This window comes from Bufo bufo, chromosome 2 (genome assembly GCF_905171765.1).
Source record: "Bufo bufo chromosome 2, aBufBuf1.1, whole genome shotgun sequence".
NCBI lineage: Eukaryota > Metazoa > Chordata > Amphibia > Anura > Bufonidae > Bufo > Bufo bufo.
The window spans coordinates 498,533,862-498,549,315 of NC_053390.1; the positions used below are offsets into that span (position 1 = coordinate 498,533,862).

Here is a 15,454-nt window from a genome sequence, read left to right on the forward strand (position 1 = left end):
CACATTCACGAACGTCAGTCACCTGGATTTTGCCTATAGAGCTGCGGACGTGCTTTTATTGTGTCAAAAAACTATTTTATATATATGTAAATGAGGCAAGTAAGGAGCCCAAGGGGCTGCTACTAATGTTTTAGGAGCCCAGCCACTCCCACTGTGAAGGAGCCCAGCACCGCCTGCATCCTCCGAATCTCCTCCTTGCTCCCCGACGTCACAAAGTTAGAGCGCCGTAATCTCGCAGCTAGCGCATGCGCAGTTCGTTCCCTAAACACTATGCCGGCACTGACATGTGGCGTACTCGCGCATGCGCAAGATTACGGCGCTCTAACTTTGTGACGTCGGGGAGCAAGGAGGAGATTCGGAGGATGCCGGCGGTGCTGGGCTCCTTCACAGTGGGAGTGGCTGGGCTCCTGAAACATTAGTAGCAGCCCCTTGGGCTCCTTACTGGCCTCATTTACATATATATAAAATAGTTTTTTTAGCAAAATAAAAGCACAGAGAGCTATGGGGAATGTATATTGCGGACGTGCTAGCGGCAATCTAGCAGCGGATGTCCGCAGCTCTATACCCAAAATCCAGGTGACAGAATCCTGTAACAAATATTGACATCAAATACTGCACTGTGTGAACCTGGGCTATTTTGAACCAAAAGCTCATGAAAATTGGTATCTGACTGAATGAGGAACTGTTTCCATCCCAGTGCCTCTAGTCAGAGAAAGCAAGGAGAGGGGGTCCTTTCATAAGCTGTTTCTTGTGACCGGTTTAGCCATATATCTCATTTTCAGCAGTAGAGGGCAGAGATACAATGAAAGAATGGGAAATGTCATGCTCCTATATAAAACGACATCAGTACTGGTCCCTACCATTAGAAACAAAAGAAGCTAATTATCAGCCCTGCCTATTTATAAACGTAATATCAAATCTCCATGTATAACTATGCGAAATCTGAGATTGCGTTGCAAAATGTCCTCAGTAAAGCGGCCATTTTGGCTAACTCGCTGAAAGCTTCGCATACTATTTGACTCCGGAAAAATGGTCGCCAGTGTAGCTGCACATAAACTGTGACGACGTGCTCCCTGTGGAGTGACGTGCGTCTCTATTGGCGCTGTGAGTATATTGTAGTAGAGCAGTCCTTTGAGCAACTGAACGGAAGTCGCCGCCAGGGAACGTGGGTCGTAGGGAAAATGGTGAGGCCATGATGCTCGCTTTCAGGGAGTCCAAAGCGGGTTGGAAGCATTCGCATGTATTATGCAGAGTGCAGGGTTTTCCGTGCACCGCTCCTGCGGATATGGCGGGATGTGGTTTCTCCTCACAAGTGTAGTTACCGATTGCTAGGCTATACACATTGCTGCATAGGCAGGCCTCCATGCCCCTTCCTTCTGCAAAGGGGGGTAATGTGGACCAGCCTGACACATGTAGGCTCCTGTGGAGAAATAACCCTTTCATAGCCCTGCTCAAAATATTCTCATGAGGGGACTTCTGGAAGTCAGTTTCCCTTCAGTCCTTGTGGCATAATTTGCACCAAATTATCCAATGTCACAACACATTTGTCTTGATCTCTTACTCCATTTTGTACTCGGTCCTCTACTAGTCAGATTGCGCCTTTCTGTTCGCCATTTTCAAACATTGCCGTTGATAAGTCTGGCATCTGCTTTTCACCGAAACTTCAATTGTGGTGTTAAGTACTTGATCAAAATTAGGGTGCTGCAAAATTTGTGACATTTTAATGTCAGAAAACAGGTGAAAATGTAATAATTCTGCTTCCCCCCCCCTCCCCCCCCCCCCCCACAATAAAGCTACATGGGACAGTTAGGGTACTTTCACACTAGTGTTTTAGTTTTACGGCGCTGGGTTCCGTCCTCGGGGCTCAATACCGGAAAAAAACTGATCAGTTTTATCCGAATGCATTCTGGAGGGAGAGCAGTCCATTCAGGATGTCTTCAGTTCAGTCACTGTACGGTTTTTGGATGGAGAAAATACCGCAGCATGCTGCCGTTTTCTCTCCGGCCCAAAATACTGAACACATGCCGGAATGCCGGATCCGGCATTAATTTGCATTGAAGTGTATTAGTGTCGGATCCGCATGCGCAGACCTTTTAAAAATGCCAATTTTTTTTTTTTAATACCGGATCTGTTTTTCCGGATGACACCGAAGAGACGGATCCGGTATTTCAATGCATTTGTCAGACGGATCCGCATCCGGATTCGTCTGACAAATGCCATCAGTTTGCGTCCGGATTGACGGATCTGGCAGGCCGTTCCGGCGACGGAACAGCCTGCCGGAATCCTCTGCTGCAAGTGTGAAAGTACCTTAAAGTTGATATATTTTTCCTTTTATTTATAGAAAAAAACTAAATTTACAGAAGGTTTGGACATTTTTAATTTCTTCCTTTAAAGGGATTCTGTCACCAGATTTACCCCATTAAAGAGGACCTTTCACCGATTCTTACCCTATGAACTAACTATACAGACATGTAGAGCGGCGCCCGGGGATCTCACTGCACTTACTATTATCCCCGGGCGCCGCTCCGTTCTCCCGTTATGCCCTCCGGTATCTCCACTCACTAAGTTATAGTAGGCGGAGATTCCAGTCACTAAGTTATGGTAGGCGGAGTCTGCCCTTGTTCTGCTCTAGCGCTGGCCAATCGCAGCGCAGAGCTCACAGCCTGGGAGGTTATTTTCTCCCAGGCTGTGAGCTCTGCAATGCGATTGGCAGAAGAACAAGGGCAGACTCCGCCTACCATAACTTAGGGAACGGAGATACCGGAGGGCATAGCGGGAGAACGGAGCGGCGCCCAGGGATAATAGTAAGTGCAGGGAGATCCCCGGGGCGCCGCTCTACATGTCTGTATACTTAGTTCATAGAGTAATAATCGGTGAAAGGTCCTCTTAGCGATGTGCTAATGTCAGCTAAACCTAACTAGCCTATTCCTATCTATGCCCCCGTTACTCCAGAAATCTAACTTTTATAATATGCTAATTAGCCTCTAGGAGCGGGGGGGGGCGTTGTTCCTGCTCCTAGAGGCTCCGTTCTCCCACCTTTGTCGCCTCCCTCCAAGTCCTGATTGACAGGGCTAGGCAGCGCTCGCATCTGTCTGCCAGCCCTGTGCTCTGGTGAAATCTTGCGCCTGTGAGCGTCTTTCCCTCACCGTGCCTGCGCCGAATGCTGAGCGGCGCGAGATTTCACCAGAGCACAGGGCTGGCAGACAGATGCGAGCGCTGCTCCCCCTAATTAGCATATTATATAATTTTTGCAAAAAAAACGACATCCATATATAAATTTTTCTCTAAATTTATTGTTCTACATGTCTTTGATAAAAAAAAAATGTTTGGGTAAAAAAAAAAAATAGTTTGGGTAAAAGTTATAGCATTTACAAACTATGGTACAAAAATGTGAATTTCCGCTTTTTGAAGCAGCTCTGACTTTCTGAGCACCTGTCATGTTTCCTGAGGTTCTACAATGCCCAGACAGTAGAAAAACCCCACAAATGACCCCATTTCGGAAAGTAGACACCCTAAGGTATTCGCTGATTGGCATAGTGAGTTCATAGAACTTTTTATTTTTTGTCACAAGTTAGCGGAAAATGATGATTTTTTTTTTTTTTTTTTTCTTACAAAGTCTCATATTCCACTAACTTGTGACAAAAAATAAAAACTTCCATGAACTCACTATGCCCATCACGAAATACCTTGGGGTGTCTTCTTTCCAAAATGGGGTCACTTGTGGGGTAGTTATACTGCCCTGGCATTTTAGGGGCCCTAATGTGTGGTAAGTAGGTAAATGACCTGTGAAATCCTAAAAGTGCTCTTTGGAATGTGGGCCCCTTTTCCCACCTAGGCTGCAAAAAAGTGTCACACATGTGGTATCGCCGTATTCAGGAGAAGTTGGGCAATGTGTTTTGAGGTGTCTTTTTACATATACTCATGCTGGGTGAGAGAAATATCTCGGCAAAAGACAACTTTTCCTATTTTTTATACAAAGTTGGCATTTGACCAAGATATTTATCTCACCCAGCATGGGTATATGTAAAATGACACCCCAAAACACATTGCCCAACTTCTCCTGAGTACGGCGATACCAGATGTGTGACACTTTTTTGCAGCCTAGATGCGCAAAGGGGCCCACATTCCTTTTATGAGGGCATTTTTAGACATTTGGATCCCAGACTTCTCACGCTTTAGGGCCCCTAAAATGCCAGGGCAGTATAAATACCCCACATGTGACCCCATTTTGGAAAGAAGACACCCCAAGGTATTCAATGAGGGGCATGGCGAGTTCATCGAAATTTTTTTTTTTTTGGCACAAGTTAGCGGAAATAGATTTTTTTTTTTTTTTTTCTCAGTCTCCCTTTCCGCTAACTTGGGACAAAAATTTCAATCTTTCATGGACTCAATATGCCCCTCACGGAATACCTTGGGGTGTCTTCTTTCCGAAATGGGGTCACATGTGGGGTATTTATACTGCCCTGGCATTCTAGGGGCCCTAAAGCGTGAGAAGAAGTCTGGAATATAAATGTCAAAAAAATTTTACGCATTTGGATTCCGTGAGGGGTATGGTGAGTTCATGTGAGATTTTATTTTTTGACACAAGTTAGTGGAATATGAGACTTTGTAAGGGAAAAAAAAAAAATTTCCGCTAAGGCTACTTTCACACTAGCGTTCGGAGCGGGTCCGTCTGATGTTTCATCAGACGGATCCGCTCCTATAATGCAGACGTTTGCATCCGTTCAGAAAGGATCCGTCTGCATTATAACTTGGAAAAATTTCTAAGTGTGAAAGTAGCCTGAGCGGATCCGTTCAGACTTTACATTGAAAGTCAATGGGGGACGGATCCGCTTGAAGATTGAGCCATATAGTGTCATCTTCAAGCGGATCCGTCCCCATTGACTTCCATTATAAGTCTGGACGGATCCGCTCGCCTCCGCACGGCCAGGCGGACACCCGAACGCTGCAAGCAGCGTTCAGGTGTCCGCTCACTGAGCGGAGCGGAGGCTGAGCGCTGGCAGGCGAATGCATTCTCAGTGGATCCGCCTCCACTGAGAATGCATTGGGGCCGGACGGCTGCGTTCAGGACCGCTCGTGAGCCCCTTCAAACGGAGCTCACGAGCGGATACCTGAACGCAGGTGTGAAAGTAGCCTAACTTGGGCCAAAAAAATGTCTGAATGGACCCTTACAGGGGGGTGATCAATGACAGGGGGGTGATCAATGACAGGGGGGTGATCAGGGAGTCTATATGGGGTGATCACCCCCCTTTAAGGCTCCATTCAGATTTCCGTATGTGTTTTGCAGATCCGATCCATGTATCCGTGGATCCGTAAAAATCATACGGACGTCTGAATGGAGCCTTACAAGGGGGTGATCAATGACAGGGGGGGTGATCAGGGAGTCTATATGGGGTGATCAGGGGGTTAATAAGGGGTTAATAAGTGACAGGGGGGGGGGCTGTAGTGTAGTGTTGTTTGGTGCTACATATTACTGAGCTGCCTGTGTCCTCTGGTGGTCGATCCAAACAAAAGGGACCACCAGAGGACCAGGTAGCAGGTATATTAGACGCTGTTATCAAAACAGCGTCTAATATACCTGTTAGGGGTTAAAAAAAATCGCATCTCCAGCCTGCCAGCGAACGATCGCCGCTGGCAGGCTGGAGATCCATTTGCTTACCTTCCGATCCTGTGAACGCGCGCGCCTGTGTGCGCGCGTTCACAGGAAATCTCGCGTCTCGCGAGATGACGCATATATGCGTGACTCTGCGCAGGGCTGCCGCCTCCGGAACGCGATCCTGCGTTAGGCGGTCCGTAGGCGGTTAAAATGCATATAATTTTAAAAAAGGACTTTGAGAAAATGAGACGCAGGTCACAGTAGTGAGCCAGCACTACATATAGGAGAAAACAGCACCACATACCTCTCACATCCAGGGACATCTTCTGGGACAAGGTGACTAAAAATGGCGAATTGCGTGGTTTAGAGGTTTTTTTTTTCTGTTACGGCCTTCACCGAGCAGAAATATTTTTAAATATTTTAATAGCTCACACTTTTTGGGACGTGGCGATATGTAATATGTTTATTCTTTATTGTTTGTAAAAAAAAATTGTAAAACTGGGAAGTTTTTTAAACTTTTAGTATTTTGGTGTTTTTTTTTTACTTTTTATTTAATAACCATTTCTTCCCTTAGGGACTAGAACCTGGATCTTTTCATCCCTTGTGCTATTCACCCTGATAGATCTCTTTCAGGGTGAATAGGATCTCACACATCTCCCTGCTGCCCTGTGCTTTGTGCACACAGCAGCAGGGAGCTGACCATGGCAGCCAGGGCTTCAGTAGCGTCCTGGCTGCCATGGTAACGATCTGAGCCCCAGCAGTGTAATCTGCTACTACCACCACTGGAGGGGATGGGACCCTGTGGCCACCATATAACAATGGGGGGGGGGGGGGCGCACTGCACTGCACCACCAATGAATGTAATTAAAGAGGACCTTTCATAGGTCCAAAGAATATGAACTTAGTAGCAGGCTGCATAGAGTGGCGCCCAGGGATCTAAGTGCACTTGCTATTATTCCTGGGCGCCGCTCCGTTCGTCCGCTGTGGCCCCCGGTTTTTTTTCAACATTCAGAGCATTCAGTGTCTCTCCTTCTCCCTGACAGCAGCGATGTCCAATCACAGCACAGAGCTCAGAGCCAGGGAGAAAAAAAACCTCCCTCGCTCTGAGCTCTGATTAGACAGCGCTGCTGTCATGGAGACGGAGAGACACTGGCGTCTCCTCCTACTTGCACCGAATGTTGAGGGAAAAAACCGGGGGCCACAGCGGGTGAACGGAGCGGCGCCCAGGAATAATAGTAAGTGCACTTAGATTCCTGGGCGCCGCTCAATGCAGCCTGCTATTAAGTTCATATTCTTTGGACCCATGAAAGGTCCTCTTTAACTCCTTTATACAATTGTCTGCAGCGGTATCACAGACCCGGCACCCGGCCTCAATAACAGGGCATGCGATCTGTGGCAATTAACCCTTCAGATGTGGCACCTGAGGGGTTAATTGCCGCATATCGCATGCCCTGTTATTGAGGCCGGGTGCCGGGTCTGTGATACCGCTGCCGACACTTATGTTTTACATTCATTGGCGTAGTGGCGACAGCTCCTCCCCTCCTCCTCCCTGCTATATCCTCATTGGTGGTAGTGGCGGCCGCGTCACAGTGGAGAGGGAGGGACTCCTTTCTTCTCCACTGTGCTACTGAAGAGAACTTAGGCTGCGCAGGAGCGCGGCGGTACAGTCGCAAATGGCGACAAGACTAAAAAGTCTTGTCACCATCTGCAAATTTTAAGTCGCATTGGCGACCATTTTGGTCACCATCTGGAGCCCTGAGTAAGAATAGGCTAGTTAGGTTTAGCTGACATTAGCACTACCTTAATAGGGTTAAATCTGGTGACAGAAACCCTTTTAAGGCCTCATGCCCCTGACCATATGTATTTTGCGGCCGCAAAACTCAGATCTGCAAAAAATACGGGTGACGTCCATGTGTATTCTGTCTTTTACGGAACAGCTGGCCCCTAATAGAACAGTACTATCCTTGTCCGTAATGCGGACAATAATAGCACATGTTCTATTTATCTGTGGAACTGACATACGGAAACGGACTGCACATGCAGTAACTTCCGCTTTTTTTTGTGGCCCCATTGAAATGAATGGTTCCGCATACAGTCCGCAAAAAAACAAAACAGACACGGAAAGAAAATACGTAGGTGTGCATGAGACCTAAGACACATAGTTAATATAGTATAGTTAATACGGTTGAAAAAAGACATAAATCCATCAAGGTCAACCAATGGAAGTCACAGACAATGGGGGCATATCGTTAGGATATGCCCCCATTATCTTATAGGTGCGGGTCCTGCACCTATATCGAGAATGGAGCCCCAAAAGTGGTGGAGAACGCACTGCGCATGCGCAGCCGCCCTCCATTCATTTTCTTTGTGGCCACCGAAAATAGCCGAGCACTGGCTTGGCTATTTCTGTCGGGCACATAGAAGTGTGTGTAGCCGTGGCCGGTCATGCGCGGTACACTCCCATTCACTTCTATGGGGAGCGCGCTTGATGGTGACCAGACCGGAGTCCTCCAGCCACCACCTTGCGGGGCTCTGTTCCCGATACAGGTGTGGGACCCGCACCTATAAGACAATGGGGGGCATATCCTAGCGATATGCCCCCATTGTCTATGATGAGACAACCCCTTTAATATGTATTTTATGAGGTATCACTAACCTTCCCCATATGTCTACTTTATATTGGCATAATTTTGTCAGTGTAATTTTTTTTTTTTTTTTTTTAGGACGTCAAAAACAATTTTTAAAATTTTCAAGAGAATTTCCAAAACTAACATTTTTACAGATTGATTCAGTTATGAAATGACTTTTAGGGGCTTGCATAATAGAAACCACCCATAAATAGCACCATTTTAGAATCTACACCCCTCAGTTTATTCAAAACTGATTTTATAAACTTTGATAACCCTTTACATATTCCACAAGTATTAAGAGGTGAAATTTAAAAAGGTCACTTTTTTGCAGACTTTACATTTTAATGCATTTTTTTCAGCAACGCAGCAAGGTTTAACAGCAAAACAAACCTCTATTTATAACCCTGATTCAGCAGTTTACAGAAACACTCCATATGTGGTTGTAATGTGCTGTATGGGCACACTGCAGGGCTCAGAAGTGAAGGAGCGCAATATGGTTTTTGGTGGACAGATAATGCTGGAATGGTTTTCATAGGCCTTTGACGAGACCCTGAGATAACCCTACAGTGGAAACCCCCAAAAAGTGACCCCATTTTAAAACCTGCACCCCTCAAGGAGTTTGAGGGGATGAAGTGAGTGCTTTGACCCCGCAGGGTTTTATATAATTATTTGGCTGTGGAAATGAAGAATTATGTTTTTTTTTTTCCTAATAAAATTTAGTTCCAGATTTTTCATTTTTACAAGGCATAACAGGAGAAAAAGCTCCCCACAATGTTAGCCATTTAATTCTGAACACAGCAAACACCCTACATGTGGTCATAAACTGCTGTGTGGGCACACTGAAGGGTTCAGAAGAGAGAGCACAATGTGTATTTGAAGCCCAATGGTGGAGAACTTGCTGGGCATGTGGATTGTTGATTCCACTGTACAGGGAATGGGTGACCACTGCGGTGACGGGCAAACGCTAGATGCAGTCATTTATAACTAAGCATGAGGCGTTTGCGTTTTTGCTATCTTTTGCTACTGACTGGCACCTGTGTACATTACTATATCTATGAGAGGCTTGTTACTGCCCTTTTCATTATGCCACAATTTACACAGTGTCCTTTCCATCACAGGTTCTGAGTAGTGGTGGCGCCATTTTCATATTCAGGAATATTGTAACAATAGGAGAGAAAAATGGGCAGTAATTGCACAGTCCTGTCCTACCAAAACATATTTTCCTGTTTGCCTCTACCATAGTCCAGGAACTACACTGAATTCAGCAGAAGGCCTCCTGCACACAACCGTACATTCGATCTGCATTTGTGTGCGTCAATTTCAATGGGGCCGTAAAAGATGTGGACAGCACATTGTGTGCTGCCGCATCCGTATGTCCATTCTGCAGTCCTGCAAAAAAAAAAAAGTAGCATGTCCTATTGTCAGTTTTTCGGACAAGGATAGGACCTTTCTACAGTAGTTTGAAAGAAATAACGGCATGCACTGGGCCAGGATTAATGTTTTGCAGATCCACGATTTGTGGACCACAAAACGGATAAGCCCTAAAGATGAGGATTGAATGGGACATGACTTTCTATAAGGCCTGGGTGATTCTTACTAAATGTTGGCTACCTCTTGGGCCCCATTACAAGAGGTTGGGAATGGCTGATATAGGGAGTAAAGCACAACATACGTGATAGAGAACAGACGCTTAGATTTCTCTAAAAGTAATTTTAGTGAAAAAGCTTTACTTCCCTCAGATTTTCTGACATCTTCTCCCCTTTATTTCTGCAGCTCCCTTTATCTTTACTGAAGACTGCCCAGAACCACCCTATGGTAAGTTTTCATTCAGATTTGCATTGTTTTGTACAAGCAGCCACTTTCTGGGGAAACATCAAGTCTTTGAGGCCCCTTCACACATGAATTTGGTCTGGTAGTTTTGGCTGCTTAAAAAATCCTCATAAAAAACATATCTTATCTGTTTTTTCATGGCCTGTTTTTGAGTTAACACATATGTAAATTGTGTTTTTTCTGTTTTCTTCCCTGAAAAATTACCATTGTTGTCAACATGCAGCATTAAAAAACATTGACACATACTGCATTTCATTATCCCCACAGCCTTTTAGCTAACATCTGGAGCTGGTATACTTTTCAGCAAAAAAGGTTTAAAAAATATATGAACCCACCCTGAGACTTTTTCACAGTGTCATTAGACTCCAGGCTTCTTTCATTGCACCCCAGGCTGCCATGCAAAGACATTTGCATCCTGCTATCTCATTTATGGGGTGCCGATGGGAGACGGATGGCACTTCCTCTCTATAAACCCCTTAGATGCTGTGGTCACTATTGACTGCATCATCTCAGGGCCCGGATTGGCACCTCTGTTGGTCCGGGTCATTTGCACAGGAGACTAGCTCTCATGTGAGAGCTGAGTCTCCGCTGCACAGGAGACCATGCTGCACTTGGACTAGGCCGCAGTAAAAGTGACGGCCCAGCCTAAGGCCCCTTGTATAGCTTGGAAGAAAGACGAGACAGAGGGGATATGATAGAAACTTTTAAATACATAAAGGGAATCAACAAGGTAAAAGAGAAGAGAATATTTAAAAGAAGAAAAACTGCTACAAGAGGACAGTTTTAAATTAGAGGGGCAAAGGTTTAAAAGTAATATCAGGAAGTATTACTTTACTGAGAGAGTAGTGGATGCATGGAATAGCCTTCCTGCAGAAGTGGCAGCTGCAAATACAGTGGAGGAGTTTAAGCATGCATGGGATAGGCATAAGGCCATCCTTCATATAAGATAGGGCCAGGGGCTATTCATAGTATTTAGTATATTGGGCAGACTAGATGGGCCAAATGGTTCTTATCTGCCGACACATTCTATGTTTCTAGTGACTGCCATAAAAAGGCATATGGTTGGTTACTAAGGGGTTATAGATTTACCAAATTTATCAAGCATCATGTGGCGTTTTATCAGTTTGGCCCAAGTTACAGCAATGCACATTTCTACAAAGCTGACTGTTAACAATGTCCCTCAGAATGTGGGATTTTATCATTGGATCATTTTTAGCCATGATCTCTATATGGAGATAATGGAGAACATAAAGATTGTGTTTCCTGGTACTCTGGATACTACTATGGCACAGTGATTGCAAGGACTCGGGAGCTGTGCCCACTTTGTAACTTGTGGGTGCTCGCTGTACTATAGAACCCCGATTCTGGACTCTCCATCTCTTAGATGCTGCAGTAACATGCATACTGAGCATTTAAGTGGTTAGAAAGAGGAAGGGGGCTGCTCTCGTGGCACCAACTTGCAACCCCCAAGGTATGCAGTTGTAGGGTGCTGAGAAGGGGGTTTCCCTGGGCAGCCAGTGGCCTAATTGTGCCATCCAGACCTGCAATGTATGGATGCCTGTTAGGACATCGCTCCCTAAAAGGTTAGATTTACAGTAACCGACATAATACGCTGCAACACAATTATTGCGGGGTATTATACGAGCAATCAGAGGATTGCATTTTCAAGTCTCCTACTGTGACTTAGGCTACTTTCACACTAGCGTTGTTTGAATCCGGCGTTCAATTCCGACACCGGAACTGCCCGCCGGATCCGGAAAAACGTGTGAAAATGGATTACATTTGAATCCTGATCAGGATTTTGATCACAATGAAAAAGTGCATTGGAAAAAACGGATCCGCCATTTATGCACTTTAAGTTTTTTTTCACATTTTTCGGGTTTAACATGCAAAAGCCGGATCCGGTTTGACTGAACACACAGCGCCGGATCCGGCGTTAATGCAAGTCAATGGGAAAAAGACTGGATCCATTGTTCAGTCATTTTTGGCCGGAGGTAAAAATACAACATGCTACGTTTTTCTGAAAAGCCTGATCAGTCAAAAAGACTGAACTGAAGACATCCTGATGCATCCTGAACGGATTACTCTCCATTCAGAATGCATTAGGATAAAACTGATCAGTTCTTTTCCGGATTTGAGCCCCTAGGACGGAATTTAGCGCCGGAAAAGAAAAACTCTAGTGTGAAAGTACCCTAAGGGCTCTTTCACACTTGCGTTGTCCGGATCCGGCATGTACTCCACTTGCCGGAATTACACTCCGGATCCGGAAAAACGCAAGTGTACTGAAAGCATTTGAAGACGGAACCGTCTTCAAAATGCTTTCAGTGTTACTATGGCACCCAGGACGCTATTAAAGTCCTGGCTGCCATAGTAGTAGTGGGGAGTGGGGGAGCGGTATACTTACAGTCCGTGCGGCTCCCGGGGCGCTCCAGAATGACGTCAGAGCGCCCCATGCGCATGGATGACGTGTCCAATGCGATCACATGATCCATGCGCTTGGGGCGCCCTGACGTCACTCTGGAGCGCCCCGGGAGCCGCACGGACGGTAAGTATACTGCTCCCCCGCTCCCCGCTACACTTTACCATGGCTGCCAGGACTTTAGAGTCCCGGCAGCCATGGTAACCATTCAGAAAAAGCTAAATGTCGGCTCCGGCAATGCGCCGAAACGACATTTAGCTTAAGGCCGGATCCGAATCAATGCCTTTCAATGGGCATTAATTCCGGATCCGGCCTTGCGGCAAGTGTTCCGAATTTTTGGCCGGAGCAAAAAGCGCAGCATGCTGCGGTATTTTCTCCGGCCAAAAAACGTTCCGTTCCGGAACTGAAGACATCCTGATGCATCCTGAACGGATTTCACTCCATTCAGAATGCATGGGGATAATCCTGATCAGGATTCTTCCGGCATAGAGCCCCGACGACGGAACTCTATGCCGGAAGAAAAGAACGCAGGTGTGAAGAAAAGCCCTTAGAAGAAAAGTGTTTTGAGAAATATTTTTTAAAAACCCGAGTAAAATTCCCTTTTTTGCACTCAAATGCCTTTCCATTAAAAAAATGAAAGGGATTAATTAATAATTGGCATTGCCACATTTGTGATGACCCACATGATAAAATGATCACATTATTTATCTTATACAGTGAACATTGCAAAAAACAGGAAAACATTACTGTGTTCTTGTACATTTTGCCTCCCAAAAATGCAATAAAAATTGTCCTTTTAAAAACAAGTCCACACCCTAGCCACGTGGGTGAAGAGAAAATGTTAAGTCTTTAAATGTTGTGACAAATTTACAAAAATAGCTTTTATTGAATAAAAGTAACAAAAATAAAATAAGCTATGACCCACAGAATAGTTTCTTACACCGTACACATCATAAAAACAAGACAATGGGGAAATTGCTGTTTTTTCACAGTCCCCAAAAAATTTGTTGTACATTAAATGTACCTGGAATTGTACCATCTAAAAAATACAACTCATTTGACAAATCAAGCCCTCATATGGCTGTGTTCAGAAAAGAAAAGCTAGGCCTCATTCACACGGCTGTGTCCGTGATGAAATCTGTGAGATGGTTGGTGATTCATCCGTGAAGATTTCTGTAAAGAAAGTTGAAAAGGAGGTTCCGCCGTCAGTGTGGTGGATGGGTGTTTCCTGGATTGCACATGGTCGTGGGGATGCAGCCTTAGGCCTCATGCACACGAACATATTTTGTTTCTGTGTCCGTTCCGTTTTGTTTTTTTGCGGATAGGATGCGGACCTATTCATTTCAATGGGTCTGCAAAAAATGTGGACAGCACATCCGTATGTCTGTTCCATAGCCCCGCCAAAAAATAGAACATGTCCGCAAAACCGACAAGAATAGGACAAGTATAGGCATTGTTACAGTAGATCCGCCCAAAAAACGGATGTGATATGGATGTCTTTTTTATTTTTTTTGCAGATCCACAGTTTGCTGACCGCAAAACACATACAGTCGTGTGCATCAGTATTTGTAAGCCAGAACAGGCTAGGTTCCACTCCTGGTTTTGGCTAGCAATCGCTTATCACACACTAAGGGCTCATATTGCCGGGCCCATATTGCGGCCCGTAAACAGTAGGTTACTTGAATAGGACTACAATCCGGAAGGTGCAGTTACAGAACCCCGCGGAAGCACTACAGAGTGATTCCGTGGGGTTTCTCTCTGTGCCTCCGCACCACAAAAAAATAGAACCTGTTTTGTTTTTTTTGTGGTGCGGACGGATCACGGACCCATTCAAGTTGAATAGGTTGAATATGGTTTACCACTGTAGGTTGCACTGTACAAAATTCTGACCATGTGAAATCAGATATATGAAGTCCATGCATGCATTAGGTTATTTTGCTCATGGCATATATGCACCATAAGTAGGCTTTTAGAAATGGGAAGACGCATAATGCAGAAAGAGTATCCGTACAGGCAGCCTGCCTCCGTGCTACATAGTGAGAATGAGATTTTGTAAATGCCTAGTCACTGTGGTCATCTCTGTAAGAGACTCTCTTTTATATTTAAAAGGGTTTCCTGGGAGTTTAATATTGATGACCCACCATCAGGATAGGTGGTCAGTCTCAGATCAGCAGGTTCTGACTCCTGGCACCCCTCCCGATCAGCTTTTTGATGGCACTGCGGCCTCTTGACAGCTTGGCACAGTAGTACGTTTTATAGGGACTGTGCTTGGTATTGCAGCTCAGTCCCATTCATTTGAATGAGCTGCATGTAGGTGTGTGACATCGCTGGCCCTGGAAGAGCCTGCAGGGACCAGTAGAACGCTGTTGTCTCCTAAGGCTACTTTCACACTAGCGTTTTTCTTTTCTGGTGTTTGAGTTCCGTCACAGGAGCTCAATACCGGAAACAAGCTGATCAGTTTTATCCTAATGCATTCTGAATGGAGAGCAGTCCGTTCAGGATGCATCAGTTCAGTCCCTCTTACGTTTTTTGGACAGAGAAAATACCGCAGCATGCTGCAGTTTTCTCTCCGGCAAAAAAAATTAATACCGGATCCGTTTTTCCGGATGACACCGGAGAGATGGATCCGGTATTTCAATGCATTTGTCAGACTGATCCGCATCCGGATCCATCAGACAAATGCCATCAGTTTGTGTCCGGATTGCCAGATCCGGCAGGCAGGTCCAGCGATGGAACTGCTTGCCGGAATCCTCTGCCGCAAGTGTGAAAGTACCCTTCAACAGCTAATTGGCACGGATGCCAGGATTACCCCCACCTTTCAGTTATTGAGAACCTATCCCGAGGATAGGTTATCAGTATCAAATTCTCAGAAACCCCTTTTAGTTGCTCCATCCTGTTGTCGATGAACTCCAACACGGTAAAAGAGGAGAGAATATTTAAAAGAAGAAAAACTGCTACAAGAGGACATAGTTTTAAATT

The 15,454-nt window shown here is 45.4% G+C and overlaps 1 protein-coding gene across 1 annotated transcript in view; it reads left to right on the forward strand.

The window, feature by feature from the left end:
- The first annotated feature begins 1,068 nt into the window (after positions 1-1,068).
- LSM4 (LSM4 homolog, U6 small nuclear RNA and mRNA degradation associated) overlaps positions 1,069-15,454 on the forward strand; it is a 47,674-nt gene continuing 33,288 nt past the window's right edge. The window contains exons 1-2 of the mRNA XM_040417801.1: positions 1,069-1,184; positions 10,000-10,041. Coding sequence (XP_040273735.1) covers positions 1,182-1,184; positions 10,000-10,041 — 45 coding nt within the window. The 5' untranslated portion in view covers positions 1,069-1,181. The remainder of the gene's footprint in view (positions 1,185-9,999; positions 10,042-15,454) is intronic.